Raw genomic sequence first — 17090 nt, forward strand, 5'->3', positions numbered from 1 at the left:
TCTCTCTGGCCCCATGGAGAAGGAGAGCGTATCTGGAGGCAGGCGTGCCCATGGGCGCAATCCCGGCACGCCGGGAGTTGGTGACAACCGATGCCTGCCTCTCGGGATGGGGCGCAGTGTGGCAGGGCAGGACTGCGCAGGGACGGTGGTCTGGCCGGGACATGGCACAACACATCAATGTGCTGGAACTCCGGGCTGTGCAGCTGGCATTAGCCAGCTTTCTGCCCCATTTGACAGGCCGGCATGTCCTGGTCCGGTCGGACAACATGGCCACGGTTTCGCAGGTGAACCACCAGGGGGGCACCAGGTCAGCACGGCTACTCCGGGTATCCCAGAGCCTGTTGACTTGGGCTTCTCCCCGTCTGGCCAGCCTACGTGCAGTCTATTTGCCGGGGGCCCAGAATCGGGCGGCAGACTTCCTCTCCCGACGGAAGCCTCCACCGGGGGAATGGCGGCTTCACCCCGAGGTGGTGGAGTCAATGTGGGGCCTCTTCGGCAGGGCAGAGGTGGACCTCTTTGCCTCGGAGGAGTCGGCGCATTGCCCCCTCTGGTTCTCCTGGGCAGAAGCGTCCAGCCCTTTAGGGCAGGACGCGCTGGCGCACGATTGGCCGGACAGGCCTCTTTATGCCTACCCACCATTGCCTTTGATTCTGCCGACACTCCAGAGGGTCCTTTTGCAGGGCCACCGGCTCCTTCTGGTGGCCCCCTTTTGGCCGGGGAGGCTCTGGTATCCACTGCTGCTCAGGCTCTGCTGCAGCACGCCATGGCGCCTCCCCGACAGGAGGGATCTCCTGTCCCAGCTGGGGGGTCAGATCTGGCATCCCGACCCCTCTCGCCTACAGCTCTGGGCTTGGCCACTGCAGGGCCCGACCCACTGCTGAGGGAGTGCACTACGGCTGTCAGGGGTACGGTCATGAGTGCCAGGGCACCATCGACCAGGTTGCAGTACGGAAACAGGTGGAAGCTGTTCTCCAACTGGTGTGCGGCTAGGGCCGTGGATCCAGTGCATTGTGCTGTGACCACGGTGCTGGAATTTCTGCAGTCCCTCCTGGATAGTGGCCGGTCGCACTCTACCCTGAGGGTCTATGTCGCTGCCATCTCCTCCCTACATGATAGGGTTGACAGCGCCACGGTAGGGCGCCACAGATTAGTGTCCCTCTTTCTAAGAGGGGCTTTGAGGCTGCGTCCCCCTACAGCCATGCGGTCTCCAGCATGGGACCTGCCGCTGGTGCTGGAAGCCTTGTCATCTCCTCCCTTCGAGCCTTTGGGTCAAGGGGGTTTGAAGTGGCTGTCTATGAAGGCTGCCTTTTTACTCGCCATAACATCTGCCAAGCGGGTCGGGGAGTTGCATGCCCTATCAGTGAGTGATACATGCCTGAGGTGGAACTCTGATGGCCGAACGTTGCGTTCCTGCCAAAGACCCTGCCACGCAATCACCTTAACCAGCCCATCCAGTTAGCACGCTTTGACCCCCCTTCTGGGGAGGGTGGGTCTGAGCTGCTGTGCCCGGTGCGGGCCCTTAGGGCTTATATTTCTGCTACCGCCGGTATTCGCCAGTCGGAGCAGCATTTTGTTTGCCATGGTGGCCCTAACAGGGGTCATGCTTTAACAAAGCAGAGGCTGTCCCACTGGATTGTGGAGACCATAACACACGCCTACGGGGCCAGTGGCCGCCCCCCGCCATCCAGGGTGAGGTGTCACTCAACTAGGAGCGTCTCCACATCATGGGCTGCCCTGAGAGGGGTGCCCCTGGGGACCATCTGTGCCGCGGCGTCATGGGCGTCGCCTAGCACATTCTCCAGGTTCTACCGGGTCAACGTTGCCACTCCCCATCCAATGGGCGTGGCCCTGATGCCAAGCTCTGCTTTCTCTGATCAGTAGGTGAGCACCTTGACTCTTCGTGACGTTGTTGGTATTGGCCATCCAGTGCTTAATGCACCGCCTCTGGCGGTCAGTAAGGATGAAATAGAACGCAGAGTTACGTATGTAACTCCGGTTCTATGAATCCTGGATGACCGCCAGAGTTACAGGTCACTCAGAAGTCTCGTGGTTCGCGAGAAGATTCTGGGAACAGATCCTCTGTCGACACCGGGCTATATAGCCAATCCGGTGTCACGAGGGTCACATGTGACCTTGTTGGTATAGGTACTCGAACTGCGCATGCGCGAGACGGATAAATCCAGTGCTTAATGCACCGCCTCTGGCGGTCATCCAGGATTCATAGAACCGGAGTTACATACGTAACTCTGCGTTTTAGCCAGTTCCTTGTTATTTGTTTCATTGCTGCTATCCTAAGTATCCTAAATAAGTATTTGTCTCTTTCTGATATGAGTTCATCCGGTGTTACACCTAGAATAAAGCATTTTGGTTCAGGTACCTGGTTAATTTGGAAAATATTTTCGAAATAGAATTTGTAATCAGTTTCCAGAAGGTATTTGGTGATGGGCAAAAGTAGAAAACGTGTGAATGGTCTGCATTATTTTCCCCACAGTTTCTCCAACACTCTTATGAGTTTGATGTCTTAAACTTTGATTGTATTTTTGGTGTGATAAAGAATCTTGTGTATATTTTCCATGCGTACTCCCTCCAAAACCTAGAGTTTGTTGTTTTATGTATTGTTCCATAAATGTTTTCCCAGTCCTCTTCTTTTAACTGTCCCTCTAATTCTAAGTTCCACTTCAAGGCCACAGTGTCTTGTGTTTCATTGTTTTCTTGTAGTATTTAATATATTTTAGAAAGTGTATTCTTGATGTCAATATTATAGTTTTTAATCATAAATTGTACTAAGGGATGCTGCTCATGAATGCCTGCTCTTTTTTGAAAGGTTTTTATATAGTTTCTAAGTTGTAAATATTTGTAGAAATTTGACTGGACTAGATCATATTTCTTTAAAATAACATCAAAGGGATTTACTTCATACTTGGTTATTATTTGTGAATATATTTGTGGTCCTTTTAAGGACCAGACTTTTAAGACATTGTCCATTTTGTTTGGTTTGAAATCTGGATCCCATGCCATTTCTCTAAGATAGAATAATTCCTTATTTATATCATGTTTTTTACAAATTTGTTTCCAAGTACATAAAGTATTGTTAATCCATCTATTTTGTCCTTTCAGTTGTGTCATATATTTTCTATCAATGAATGGTAATGTTTTTATTGAAAATGGAGTTTGTTCCTTTTCTATCGGAAGCCACTTTGCTTTAATATTATCATTAGTCCATTTCATTATGTTATTTATTTGTGTGGCATGAAAATAGGTTTGGAGGTCTGGAAGTCCACCATGTTCTTTTGATTTTATTAATATTTGACCCTTTTCCTTTTGTTATTCCAGATAAAATTAGTTATTATTCCATTCCATCTTTTAAAACTTTGAGAAGGAATTGATGTTGGCAGGTTCTGAAAAAGGAAAAGGAATTGTGGAAATACCATCATTTTAATTGTGTCTACTCTTCTAAAAAGAGAGTTCGGTATAGTTTTCCACCTGTTCAGATCCTGTTTGATTTTGTTCACTAGATTCTGATAATTAACTTTGTGAACTTTACTTAAGAAGAAGGGAGATGAGAAAAGTGAAATATCCTTTTCCATGCCATAAAAGTCCCAAAACCGCCCGTTGAACTCTGCAGAGAGAGATGCGCCGATATTCCCCGGTGGAAAACTGTCCATGACCTCGCGCAGCGCAGGGAAATGTGCGGTGCTGGGCTCCCTCTGTGACAGGTGTCTTTGGAAAAGCTGGAACTTGCTTCCAAAGGCCTTGATGTGTGGAAACAGCTGGCACACCACTGTGTCTTTCCCTTGCAGACTTATGTTGAGCACATTCAAATGCTTTGTGATGTCGACTAAGAAAGCCAAATCTGCAAGCCAGACAGGATCCGACAGTTCTTGCATTGGTTTTCCCTTTTCAGCCAAAAATGTTCCAATTTCTCTTCTGAGAGAGAAAAAGCACTGCAGCGCTGACCCGCGGATGAGCCATCTCACGTCGGTGTGATAGATAACGTCTCCATATTCCGCATCCATGTCGAGTAGGAACCGCTGAAATTGAAGGTGGTGCAGCGACTTGGAGCGAATGAAGTTAATCGTCTTTACCACCGGTTGCATAACATGTTCACATTTCAGACATTTAGCGCATAGGACCCGTTGGTGAATTATGGATTATTGGATGTACAATGATGAATTAGGAATGAAAGAACTTTCCTTCTCTTAGACCACTCAAATTGTTTTGTGGATTTATGATTTATTTCATTAAGATCGTCAACATCTGACCATTTTCATGGCTATGCATCAATAGGGCAGGATGTTTACAAGACTTTTGAAATGACCTTTTTTTAAACAAATACATACACCTAAAAAAGGTGATATTATGCCACCAGTTGTGAGCAGGGACGTTGGAAGTAGGGGTGCGACCCCCCCCCCCCACCCCCCCTCTCACCACCAAATGCAGAGTTGAAAACCGAAACTTAAATATCGCCTGGCTGGGCTGACTTGAGTTGGAGCAGCCAAATAGCCTAAATTAATAAATATTGTTACTAAATAGAAGTAATGTGTATGTTGTGTTGTTTGATTTTCGTCAGTAGCCCACAGTGGCCTAGATTCTGCGCTCTGAACGCCACGATCTTCAATAGGCCTACACTATCGCCGATCACATGAACACCCAGCCGGCTTCTTTTTTTCTTTTTTTAATTTCTTTGATTGCTGTGGGGAGTCACGTGGTTTTCAAAAATCAAAACCCACCTCATGTGTATTTGAACCAATGACAGTGCATGCTATGCTGCACACGCCATGAAAATGAGATAAAACATTAATGTTGCGTCGCGCCTTATCCGGTATCAATGGTTAACCTTTGATTCTAACCAGCTACTGCCGTGTTGGATAGTGCTGCACGCACCGCTGCCAATTTCCAGCAGCCCCCCCCCAAAAAATAGTTCCAACGTGCCTGGTTGTGAGTGTGATTAGCCATTACAAGCCGTTTGACAATCTGCCTCTTCTGTATTTTAGTGACATCACAAGTGGGAGTGTCCACCTAGATCAGGGGTGTCCAAACTTTTTTCAAAGGGGGCCATATTTGAAAAAATCCAATACCTTGAGGGCCGAATGCCTCGCATGCCTCTTCTCGCAAAAAAATAGGTAACTGGGCAGTGTCAGACGCATCTGTGCTTTAATCACAGGCTAAAGAAAAAGTAAAAACTCACTCCCCTGTCACCCACTTGCCTCTTAACGTCCGCTGATAATTCTTCAATTATGCGGGCCACGGTGTTGTGCGCAAGACACATATTAGCAAACCCTGCTGCTTTTCAGGGCAAATGTTATCCACCATCTTCATGACACAGTCTTTGACAAACTCGCCCTCTGTAAAAGGCTTCCTGTGTTTAGCGATTAGCATCACCACTTCATAGCTGGCATTGGTGCTGTTTTCTACGGAGTCCCGAGCACGGGTGAAGAGCCGCTGCTGGGAAGCTAAACCGGCTTCAAGCTGCTTTACTTTTTCTGCACGGTTGCTTCCTGTGAACCTGTTGTATGCATTAGCATGGGTTGTCTGATAGTGTCTCTTCACATTGAATTATTTTGCAACGGCGACACATATTCTAATTTCCATCGCTACTGGAAGCGACGGTCCTCTTTATCGACCTTCCGCTTTTTAGTTACGGCAGCCATGAATGTAGAAATACGTCCATGCTCCTGCCAACCCTTATTAGCTTACCTGTGGTGGGGAGGGGTCAGGTTCATGGGGTTCACCATGTGGTGAAATGAGAATTTGCAACAGTGGCGAGCTGGCGGGCCATAAATAATACATTTTCGTAAGGGACCCGCGGGCCATAAAAAATTTAACCCCGTGCCAAGATTGGCCCGTGGGCCGGACTTTGGACATGCCTGACCTAGATGAATGCTGGATAGGTCAGTCGACCAGCCTACCCAGTGGACTGCAGCAAATGTTGCGTACATCATAGATCATACATCTATCTATCTATGGAAAAAGGGCAGATTTTCAAACAGCTTGAAATGGCTATTCACACTCCCATAAAATCACACCTTTAATACCTAGCCAGTAATCTCCTACAATCTGCTACCCTCAACTAAGCTCAACTCAGATAAGAGGATAATTTAAGATAAAATTAGATAAGATATGACAAATCTATCTTAATTTAGATAAACTAGGCTAAACTATGCTATGCTAATCTAAGCATTTTCAACAGATTTCTGCATCAGATCCATCAGAAGCTGGGAACAGTTGATGTACAGGACCAGCTGGCTGCACTAGAGTAAGGACACACACACACACACACACACACACACACACACACACACACACACACACACACATTTAGACACACACAAACAAAGACAAATGCACATATAGACACAAAAGCACGCACACAAACTAGCACACACAAACAAGTGCATAGACACAAGCACACACAAACAAGTGCATAGACACAAGCACACACAAACAAGTGCATAGACACAAGCACACACAAACAAGTGCATAGACACACACACACACACACACACACACACACACACACACACACACACACACACACACACACACACAGGAATTCAATCCCCTTCTGTCCTATTGTTTTTCCGGTAACGTGAAACATAGACCAAACGTAGACCGTTATTAATGTGATCGATCTCTGAGTGAGCCTCGTTTAACATCACAAGGTATCGAGTGTGTCGGCTGCTTTGTGTTTCAGATATCTTGGGAAACTGCCCTACATCGACCAAAGACGCGTGGGAATCTACGGCCAGGTAGGCCTCGAATCAGAATCAGAGTTACTTTGATACATCTTATTATACAACTAAACAAAAGTAAAATTATTATGCTTGGTTCGTCAAAAGCCACATCCCATCAACAATACAAGATAAAGTAAATGAAGATAAGTAAAAATACATAAAAAATAAGCAGCAGCAATAGATCACAATAATAAATAATAATAGTAATAAAACATCTGTTTACACCTGTAGGCCTACATCTGCACAATCTGTAGGCCAGCTGCACACAATCCAGGAGGAGGAGGAATTGCATCATTGCAATAAATATTGCTGTTGTTTTTTTCTAACCCAAGGGACTACTTTCTCCATTCTGTTTTTTATTATTCACATTTTCAAGTCAATATTGGCGTTCAAAAAGACGGTTCATCATATAGTTACAAGATAGTTCACTTCAAATAAAATCTAAAATCCCTCATCAGAGGAAGATAACGTGTATTTGTTGATTCTGAGCAATTACCGTAATTAATGGTGCCATGACATGCTATTTTATGGATGCTTTAATGTAGATAGTGGGCCACTAACACAGTATTCAAAGACGTTCCCGAAATTCAGCCGTGGTGCAGATTTACAGCCACTCCGAGCCAGTCGCACATTGAGCTTCCCCCAAATGCGCTGTTTTGGTGTCTGTAGCTATAATGCAAATGAGGAGGAGCGAGGGGGTCAAGGAGGAGGGTGGGGGTGTGGCCCTGAGCAGCTTGCAGCCACGGTACCATGCGCTCTGTTTACAGTTAATGTATCGCAATGGCGAGGCGCACACAGCCTTTAGCCGTGTTCTGTAAATATTCTAGAACACACTCTATAGCTCTATATCTAAATAATATCCTATAGCCTACATAGATATCTATATCCTATAATATATATTATCACGGCCAAAAAGCTTGCATTACAGTCCTGGAGCTCTATATCTAAATAATATCATATAATACATAGATATCGATATCATATAATACATATTATCATGGCCAAAATCTGTGTGCGCCTCCAGACGATATTATGAATCACAAACGACTTTGTCGGGTCCTGCGACGTCTCTGGTTCTTCCACTTTCACATCAATCTGAAATAGACTGAACCGCGCGCTGCCTGCTGCCGGGCGGTGGTGCTTCGAGGCGGTGGTGCCTCGCGGCAACCGGTGGCATGTCGCAGTTCGTGTACTTCAAGGAGTCAAAGCCAAAGTTCCTTTCCCCCAATTCCTTCTCAACCATGGCTGAGATAACCCCCACTAGTCTCGTTGTGGAAATACAAGAGACGTCAAAGAACCGACAAGAAACACTTGCGTTACAGTGTGTGTATTCACACACAAACACACATGTGGGGACGCTCGCACGGTCGTGTCTCATTGGCGGGCCAAAGTCTCTGGGCGGGTCAGGCAGAGTAAGGGGAGGAGCTTACTGCAATGTGACGACATAAGAAACCACATTCCAAATCAGCGCGCTTGAGCCTCCGTTTTTTCAAAGGCGAGCAGAATACCTATTGCTCGTTTTACACCGAACGCAAGTTTTAGCCACTGGGGGACCATAGGCAGGCTAGGGGAACTCATATTTATGTTAGAAAACCTCATGAAGTGAGATTTTCATGCCATGGCACCTTTAAGCAAATGGTAAATGAACGGCATTTATATTGCGCTTTTCTAACCATCGGCCACCCGAAGGGCTTTATAATATCGCCTAACATGCAATACCACCCATTACTGCACACATTCCAGACCGAGTCAAACATGCAGGGCGACAGCCAGCTCGTCAGTATCCGTTAGGGTGACGAGGTCTTGCTCAGGGACACCTCGACATTCGAACTAGCAACCTTCCAGTAACCAGCCAACCCTCTCTACCTCCTGAGCCACATGCCGCCCATGTGAATGCATAGAAGAAGCTAAAACTCTGTTGAATAACTGAAAGAGCAAGGTATTACCAGTGCCAGGGTAAGGGGTTTGTTTCCCAATGGGCCACCCATATGCAGTGTTGGGGTAGTTACTCAAAAAAAGTAATTAGTTATGACTAGTTACTTCTGTAAATTGTAATGAGATTACTTTGCTAGTTACTGCGTTTGAAAAGTAACTTCACTACTTATTACTTTACTTTCCCGTTTCTTAATTTACTGTAGATACATGGACAAACATCATAGCCCCATCATCACCTAGTGTGTATTGTATATCTCTATACACAATAGCATATAAAACCATATGAAAGAACAATATCCCTGTCTGCACAAAGAAATGCCTCACTGTAAAATCCACAAAGAGGATAAAGAAGGCTATGGTGAGGTCAATCAGTAGCATTTGGGAAACATGAGAACAAAAGTTAAGTGATCAATGAAAAATATAAACTTAATCCCATACAATTAAAACAGAAATGCACTTGAGTGGCGGCGACACATGCTGTTACTTTATGTGGTCCAAAGGCTGAATGAACCTGATTTATTTCGCAAGCTATGACAACGTAAGTGTGTCTTCTTTTCACCCTCATGCAGACAAGAGAAGCCTTCTCAAGTTTTAAAGTAATGCTGTTTATCCAGTGCACCGTCATTCCTAAGTAACTTTTGTTGTTGGCGGACCAAATGTCCGCGGTGGTGGACACATGATCCAGGGAGGACTCGAAAATTATTTTGAGCTTTGATTCCATGTCAGTAGAACACTTGTTCAGGTAATGGAAAAATGTTTTCCTGTCGGATGTTGGCTTGCGAGTGGCTGGTATTTTATCTACTTCCGTCAAGTTGGAAAGAAATTGGCAGATTTGGAGTTTGCGGTTAAATAGATCATCAGTGAAACATCGCTGCGACACAAATGACACATCTAGCTAAATGTAGTAACCTAGAGAACCAGCTACAACCTTGTTTTCATCCAAACGAACTGTCTTTGGAGAACGGTGAATTGCATTGGCTTCTATTGGGCCTTTCACACCGCCGCAAAATCTGAGCCCGTTCCGGGCTAGTTCGGAGCTAGGACCAGTGTTTTGGTTTCACACTTTTAGAGTACCGGCTCCGGCCTCTAAAAACCGGTTCAACTCCAGCCCCAGGATTGAGCTGGGCTAGAACTAGAACTGCTTTTATGCCGGGGGCTGGGGGCGGGGTTATCCTTACCTTCATAAACAGGAAGACCAACGAAGACCGGCATTTTTAAAACACTGAAGTAAACAATGGACGTGAATCCGTGTAAGGTTAGTTTTAACCATACAGGGATTTATGGTTTACCGATTTAAAACAAAATCAAAAAAAACAATTTACAGTGTCGTTTTTTGTTTTTTTTCTGATTCCGTTTTGAATCTGAATATTCAAAGAACGAACCACACATGGATTGACGTGAAGACGAAATTGTTGTTGTTGTGTTTGAAACTGGCGCAAGGGTTCTTCTTATTATTGTACAGTTCCAGCAAGGCACGAGGGTTGCTGGGAAAGCGGAGACGTTTGCAGTGACGTCATGACGTTGCTCTCGCCGGCTCCATGGCTGGCTCTGGCCGGTGTGAAACCAACTGGTTCATAACTGGGATAAGGCTGGACCTGTTTGGAACTGGCCCTAGCACCAGCCCGGAACTGGCTCTTGGTTCTTTTTGGTGTGAAAGCCCCATATGAGCTGTCGGCTTTCAGCCACAAGCTTATGGACCGTCTTCTTCTTTTATTTAGGCAGGCTTGACGCAGCTATGGCGTATTGCTGCCCCCCACTGTTTGATATTTCCTCCTAAAATTTAAATCCTTTTATTTATTCCAATGATGTGAAGGTAGTCCATCAATTCCTTTGTTTTATCCACTGAATCCAGATTTAAAAGGGTGCGCTGATTAAAAACTGATTCCCCAGCTGATCCAAGCCTCCGATACAGAGTCCTCCTTTGCTTGGAATAGCGCCCACACTGGAGAACTACATGTTTTACGGTCTCTCTTTCTCCACACTCACACCTGCTATCTGGGTGTTTGCCAATCAGAGCCAGCCCACTCCTCAGCCCACAGTGTCGAAGCCTCAGTCTTGCGATTGCTACATCATCTTTTCTTATGCACCTAAAAGTGCACCTATCTTTATTTACATTTACCTGTATTGAAAAGTACGCCCTTCCCTTCCTTTCCTTCTCCCAAGATTTTTGCCACCTTTCTTTTAGAGCCCTGTTTATTTTTTCCATGTACTTGGGCGCCCCATATTGCAAATGAATTTGCACTGTTTCCTCCTACACCGCCTTCTTTACCTCCTCATCCGCCTCGTCGTTCCATTTCACACCCACATGAGCCGGCACCCAGAGAAACCCCACCTCTATCCCCGTCTTGTAAATTCTGAACATAGACTGTAGTATTTCCACAATTAAATCTGGTCTGGACTTGGATTTTCCTTCTTTTATTGAAATTAAAGCTGCAGCTGATTCGCTACATATTATTGAATACCCCTGTTTATTATCCTCCACCCATCGTAAGGCCCATAGGACTGCCACCATCTCTGCTGTGAATACTGACATGTGATCTGAGATTCTCTATCCTATTCTGTACCCTATTTCAGGAATGCTAATACCCACTGCTACTTTACCACTCTCATGCTCCTTTGACCCATCAGTGTAAATTAGTAGATGGTCTCCCCATACTTGTTACTGCTAGACTTCTATCCCTTTTACTACACCCTCTGAGATCCTTGATTTGCTTATACTCATAAACTTTAGGTCAACACTGGGATCTGGAACAGCCATGTCGGGGCAACTGAGCGACACACTGGAGGACAAACACTAACATCCCCAATGCCAATTTCCTGAGCCAAAGATTTAAGATTTTCTGCAAAGCTAGTTTTAGTTGTTCTTATTCCCATAAACTCACTCTCAGTAGGTATTTTGTTGGTAACACTTCACTTTGTCCTTTGAGCTTCATAAGGTATTTCAAGCCAAGTTCATGTCTTCTTAGTTTTAGCGGAATCTCACCCATTTCTATTAGTAATGCTGCTATTGGAGTTGTACAGAATGCTCCACAGCAAACTCTTAAGGCTTTTGCTTGGACTATGTCTAATTTATTTCACACTGAAAAAGATGATCCATAAACCATACGTCCATAATCAATTGCTGATCTTATCATTGCTGTGTAAGTCATCATCATTGATTCTCTATCAGCCCCCCAGTCTGAACCAGCCACACACCTAAGGACATTAATTATTTCCCCACACTTCAAAGCTACCATCTCAATATGCCTTTTCCCTGTCATTCTTTCATTCAACCACATTCCTAGAAACTTAAAATACTTGACTTTCTCAAGATTGTTGTTGCACAATTGAATTGTCTGTGATGGCATCTTTTTCTTATTTCCAAACACCATACACTTAGTTTTATCTGTAGAAATAATTTTAGAACCCCAGTCATTGGCCCACTCAGTCACTTTCTCCAAAGCACCTTGAATTTGATTAAACAGGTAGTGGAGGTTCCTCCCTCGCTTCCAGATAGCCCCATCCTCTCCCCACTCTACTAAACATGCCATTCACTATTATATTAAAAATATCCACCTCAATATATTATATCCACCTCAAACTCATCTGATAGTTAATTTCCAATCCTCACTTGAATTGACCGGTTACATAAAAAATTCATGATCCAGTTAAACATTCTCCCTCTGATTCCAGCATCATATAGTGCAATTTGTAACCCTTCCTTCCAAAGCATGTAATATGCTTTTTCAATATCCCAAAAGACCGCTACTACTGCTTCCTTATTTGCCATAGCTTTCTTTATGTCCATGTCCAAACTTAAAACAGCATCCATTGTCGACCCTCCCTGCCTAAATCCACTCTGATGAGTCACAGAAAAAAAAAAACCTTTCTCCAGTTTATCCACAAGTCTATCCATTATCATGCGTTCCATAATTTTGCACAAGACAGAAGTCAAGGTAATTGGTCTGTGGGAACTAGGGCTATCTGCTGGCTTGTCAGGTTTTACAATTTGAATAATTACAGCATGTTTCCATTCTTTAGGCAGACACCCACCCTCCACCACATTATTAATTAGGGCAAGTGTAAAACCTTTTTGGATTAGCAGATTAAGAATTCTTTATACAACAATATTCTGGGCCAGATTACTAGGTTCGACTTCTGGAGCAAGATGGATAATTATAGATGACACAGTTTCGTTTGACGACTTATTATTCAAAAGTTCTTTCTTTAAACAGTACAAAACAAACATAACCTTATACTTTATAAATCACATAAACGACATAACCTTGGGCCCAAGTAGGAAGTAAAAGAGAATAATAGAAAATGTAACCCGGGATTGTAATTGTCTCTTGTGTGTGGTGATTGTTCCGTGTTGGATTCTCGAACGATATGCGGAATAGTAGTGGCCGTGCAGATCCTACCACTCAGTCAATAACTCACAACCGGTCCAAAGAATTTCAAATATCTCAGTGGATCCTGGTTCAATGGTAGCTTGCCATCTTTGGACGGGATCGGTCAGTGTGGAATCAATCAAGCGTCAAAAGAAAACACCTGACCTGTATAACACAGTCAGAATAATATTCAAAAACCTGCATTCAAATTACTCATTCAACACAGTCAGAATAAATCTATACATTTAATTCTACATTCAAAGGTCCTCGTTATACATGTTGCATGAAACTCTTTACCAGTGGAAACATTCATAAACCAACAAGAGAAACCAAAATATCAATGAGGCATTTCTCTTACCAAAGGTTAAATGACTTGCTGTGGCCCTCCCGCAGCATCAAAACGGCGCCCGCGTGGCAGCGCGAGACAACTAACGGTAAAGAAGGGAAAACCCTCTTTTTAGTACATCACACAATTCAACAAAATAACCCTCAATGCACTTCAAAATGTACACAGCCTCTTTAACATCAATATAACCTATATTTCTCTCATAAAGTGTACAGAACTAGTCAACTATGTTGTGTAGAAACCGCATTCCTTACAAACCCTCACATAGACAGGCTTAATTAGCGGCGCTAGCCGTTAGCATATGTTTAGTTTCCCACGTTGATGAGTCAGACCACGGTTAAACTCACCGAAAGTATTTTCACAAGAGAACTGCGTCGCTCTGACGGTTCTCTGCCGGTTCATCTGTTTGTATCTGCGTTCGGTTATCTGACTAAAGGAATAGCACAGTGGCTTGTTCTGGCTCGGAACTTAAGCACATGCGTTCCTCTCCGTCTCATCTCCCTGCGTGTGCAACTCACGGCACTCTCAAGCGACCAACTCCTCCCGCAAACAACAGTTCTATTTCATGTAGGCTACGCCGTCTAGGCTTCGTCTTATGGGCTTGTCCCGTGCGCGTGCTCGCACGTACTGAAAATGTTCAACTAGGCACCAATCAACGTGGGCCCACATTCCCACGGCACCGTGTATATAAGGCGGCGCAAACCGCCGCCCATACTCCCTTTTCTTTAAGCCTTTGTACTGATCAACGGAAAACGAAGATGACTTCCAGACCGGACTCCAACAGAGACCGGTGGCGGCGGCGTGGGCGAGGCCACAGACCAACGGCCCTTTTCAGGGCCACTGGAGAGCGCTCCTGTAAGAGCTGGCGGGCCCTTTTCTGGGCCTCAGTGCGCCTCCTGTCCCGCCTCCCTGGCTCCGGGTGACGGACACCGGGCGTGTTTCAGGAGCCTCGGCGCTGAACACGCCGCGGCTGCCTTGGGTGCCCCCGCCTCCTGCGCCGCCTGCCGCGCGCTGCCTGAAGAGGTGCTCCTCTCCAGGCACCTCATTTTCTCCCCGTCGGTGGATCCCGCTGAGGTCATCGACAACTTCGGGGCCCAAGTTCCGGACGCCCAGGACGCCGACGCTTCGAGGTTGACGACGTCGCCTCCTTGGACGATGTCTTTCCTGGCTCTGCGTCCGAGTTCTCCCGCTCCGGGGCTTCCACCGAAGCCACTATCGTCCCGAGGGAGAGACCACGCCGGATGGCCGATCTCTTCGGCGAGATCATGGGTGAGGAGGCGGCCATCAAGGGCATCCCTATGCCAGCCCCGCCACTCGCCCCCATGTCGGGTGACATGCAGGGTGATTGTTTTCGCACCCTGTCTTCATCCCGGCGGGTTACCCAGTGCCCCCTTTTCCCACCGGATCAGCACCTTTTCACCGCTGCGGTTGGGGACCCCTCTACTCTGAAGGCCCCTTAGAGGGCCTTCACCAACGTGGAAGGGTGGGCTGATACTCAGGATCCCTCGCCTGGAGCCTTCCCTGGCAGCGCTTCTCTGCCCGGGCGCCGGATGGCATCCTAACGAGAAGCCGCTGCCCCCCGACCGCCTCCAGAGGCAGATTGCCGGCCTGACGGACAGGGTGTTTGTCTGTGCCTCGCAGTCTGCGACGGCGGTCAACAACGCCGCCCTGCCCTCCTCTGCCCTGGTCTCCTTGTCGGCTGGCAGGGATGCTTACGGCCCGGAGGAGGCAGCGAGATGGCTGGCGGTTTCCCGCCTCTCCAGCGCCATCCTTCAGCTGTGCCAGCCGGTAGCCGTTTCGGCCGGCCGGCATATGGCGTGGGCCACAATGATCCAGAAGGCCATATGGCTCTCTCACACCACGGTTCCGGAGCGAGAGCGGGCCAGCCTCGTCCAAGGCCCATTAGCTCTGGATGGACTATTTGTGCCCCGGTTCTCGGAGGTGCTCGCTCACCAGCAGGCCGTCCGTGAGAATCGTTCCCGGTTCGGGGCGATTCTCACAGGCTCCTCCCACCAGCAGGCTGGGAGGAAGCGGGGTCCAGTCCGGTTCCAGCGCTCTAGGGGGCCGCCTCCAACCCCGATGCCGCAGCAGCAGCCGCCGCCGCAAGCCGGGGAGAGCAGTGCCGCGGGGCCAAAAGTTCTGCAAAATTGCTCCCACTTTTTCGTATTTTACCAATAAAGGAAAGAAAGACCGTTCGACCGAACGGCAGTAAATACTCCCTAATTCCTTTAAATTACCTCTTCCCCCCCCCCCCCCCCCCCCGCCCTCAGCCAGATGGCTGTAGGGTGGAGGCCGGACGGCGTGTTTACATAACCTCTGGTTCACCTGCTTCACTTTGAGCTTTGTGGGCGGGCTGGAGACTCATTAAACGAGCCCGTGGATACGGACGCTTGTACTAGTTTCCTAGTTACCCACATAATCCCCTCTACCTCCCTTCTACAGTCTGTGGAAGGCAAGAAGACGGGTCTGCGCGCTGTGGTTACAGCCAGCGGACAACGCACGGTCATGAGTGCTACGGCTAGATGGCTCTTGGCCTGTTCAGCGGACACGAGCGTGGCGTCTAGACAGCTCGTTGTTTGTACAGCGACTAGTTCTGTGACGTCTTCCACGCTCGCTGAGCCTCCTCCGTTTCATGGGATGCCCCCCTTGATCCACACACTGTGTGGAGGCAGTAGGGGCCGAGGAAAATAAGTTATTCCTGGACAGCGTTCCTCAGCAGTCGGCTCACCCTCTCTCCGTCCGCTATGCGTGTTGGCTAGAGCGGTGCGTTCTACCATCGTGGTTGGACAACACGTTGAGACGGGGTCATCCCATACGTTCCCCACCCTTTATGGGGTTGGTGGAGACCAGGCTACGGGATCCGGTGGCAAGCACGGCTCTGGCAGCAGAGGTGGCCGGTCTCTTGGAGAAGGGGGCCATCACTGTCGATCTCCCCCACGAGTCACATCAAGGGTTTTACTACCGCTTCCTGGTTTCCAGAAAGTCAAGGGAGATGAGACCTATTCTGGATCTTCGCGTGTTCGTTGCCGCGAGGAAATTCGGATTGCTCACTATCAGAGCGCTGCTCCGATGTGTGAGAGAGGGCGACTGGTTCACATGCCTGGATCTCAAGGATTCTTACTTCCACATCCCTGTTCGGCAGGCGCACAGGAGGTTTCTCCGTTTTGCCTTTATGGTGGCTTACGTGTACCAGTGCCTGCCATTCGGCTAAAGCTTCCTGCTCCCCGGACGGCAGATAGTCTACTTGGGGCTTTGCCTAGACTCAGCCGCCATGACAGCGATGCTCTCGCCTCCTCGGCAAGACGCCATCCTGTTGGCGCTCTCTCGCTTTCGCGTTCTCAGAAACGTGACCGCGCTGTCCATCATGCGCCTGTTAGGGCTGATGGCAGCCGCCCATCCCTTGGTTCCCCTGGGTCTGCTCTATGCGCAGACTCCAGTGGTGGTTTGCTCGCCAACGGTTTGGACCCCATGCGACACAAGCTCAGGGTGCTCCTCCTACCCCGTTCGGTGTCACCAGTCCTGGAATATTGGGGAAACCCCCCCCACCCTTCTCAGGGGCGTTCCCCTGGGCAGAGTGACGTCCTACGTAGTGGTCTTCACGGACGCCTCGTTGAAGGGTTGTGGAGAAACGTGCCTCTCTCACTCGTGGGAGGCGAGAGGCGCACGCCACCTACAGTCCACATAAATGTGCTGGGACTCGTCGCT

General features: G+C 47.6%; 1 protein-coding gene across 1 annotated transcript in view; it reads left to right on the forward strand.

Moving 5' to 3' along the window:
* Positions 1-17090, forward strand: part of LOC115541697 (inactive dipeptidyl peptidase 10-like) — a 254281-nt gene that overhangs the window by 168215 nt on the left and 68976 nt on the right. The window contains exons 21-22 of the mRNA XM_030353542.1: positions 6191-6256; positions 6695-6749. Coding sequence (XP_030209402.1) covers positions 6191-6256; positions 6695-6749 — 121 coding nt within the window. The remainder of the gene's footprint in view (positions 1-6190; positions 6257-6694; positions 6750-17090) is intronic.

Source organism: Gadus morhua, chromosome 4 (genome assembly GCF_902167405.1).
Source record: "Gadus morhua chromosome 4, gadMor3.0, whole genome shotgun sequence".
NCBI lineage: Eukaryota > Metazoa > Chordata > Actinopteri > Gadiformes > Gadidae > Gadus > Gadus morhua.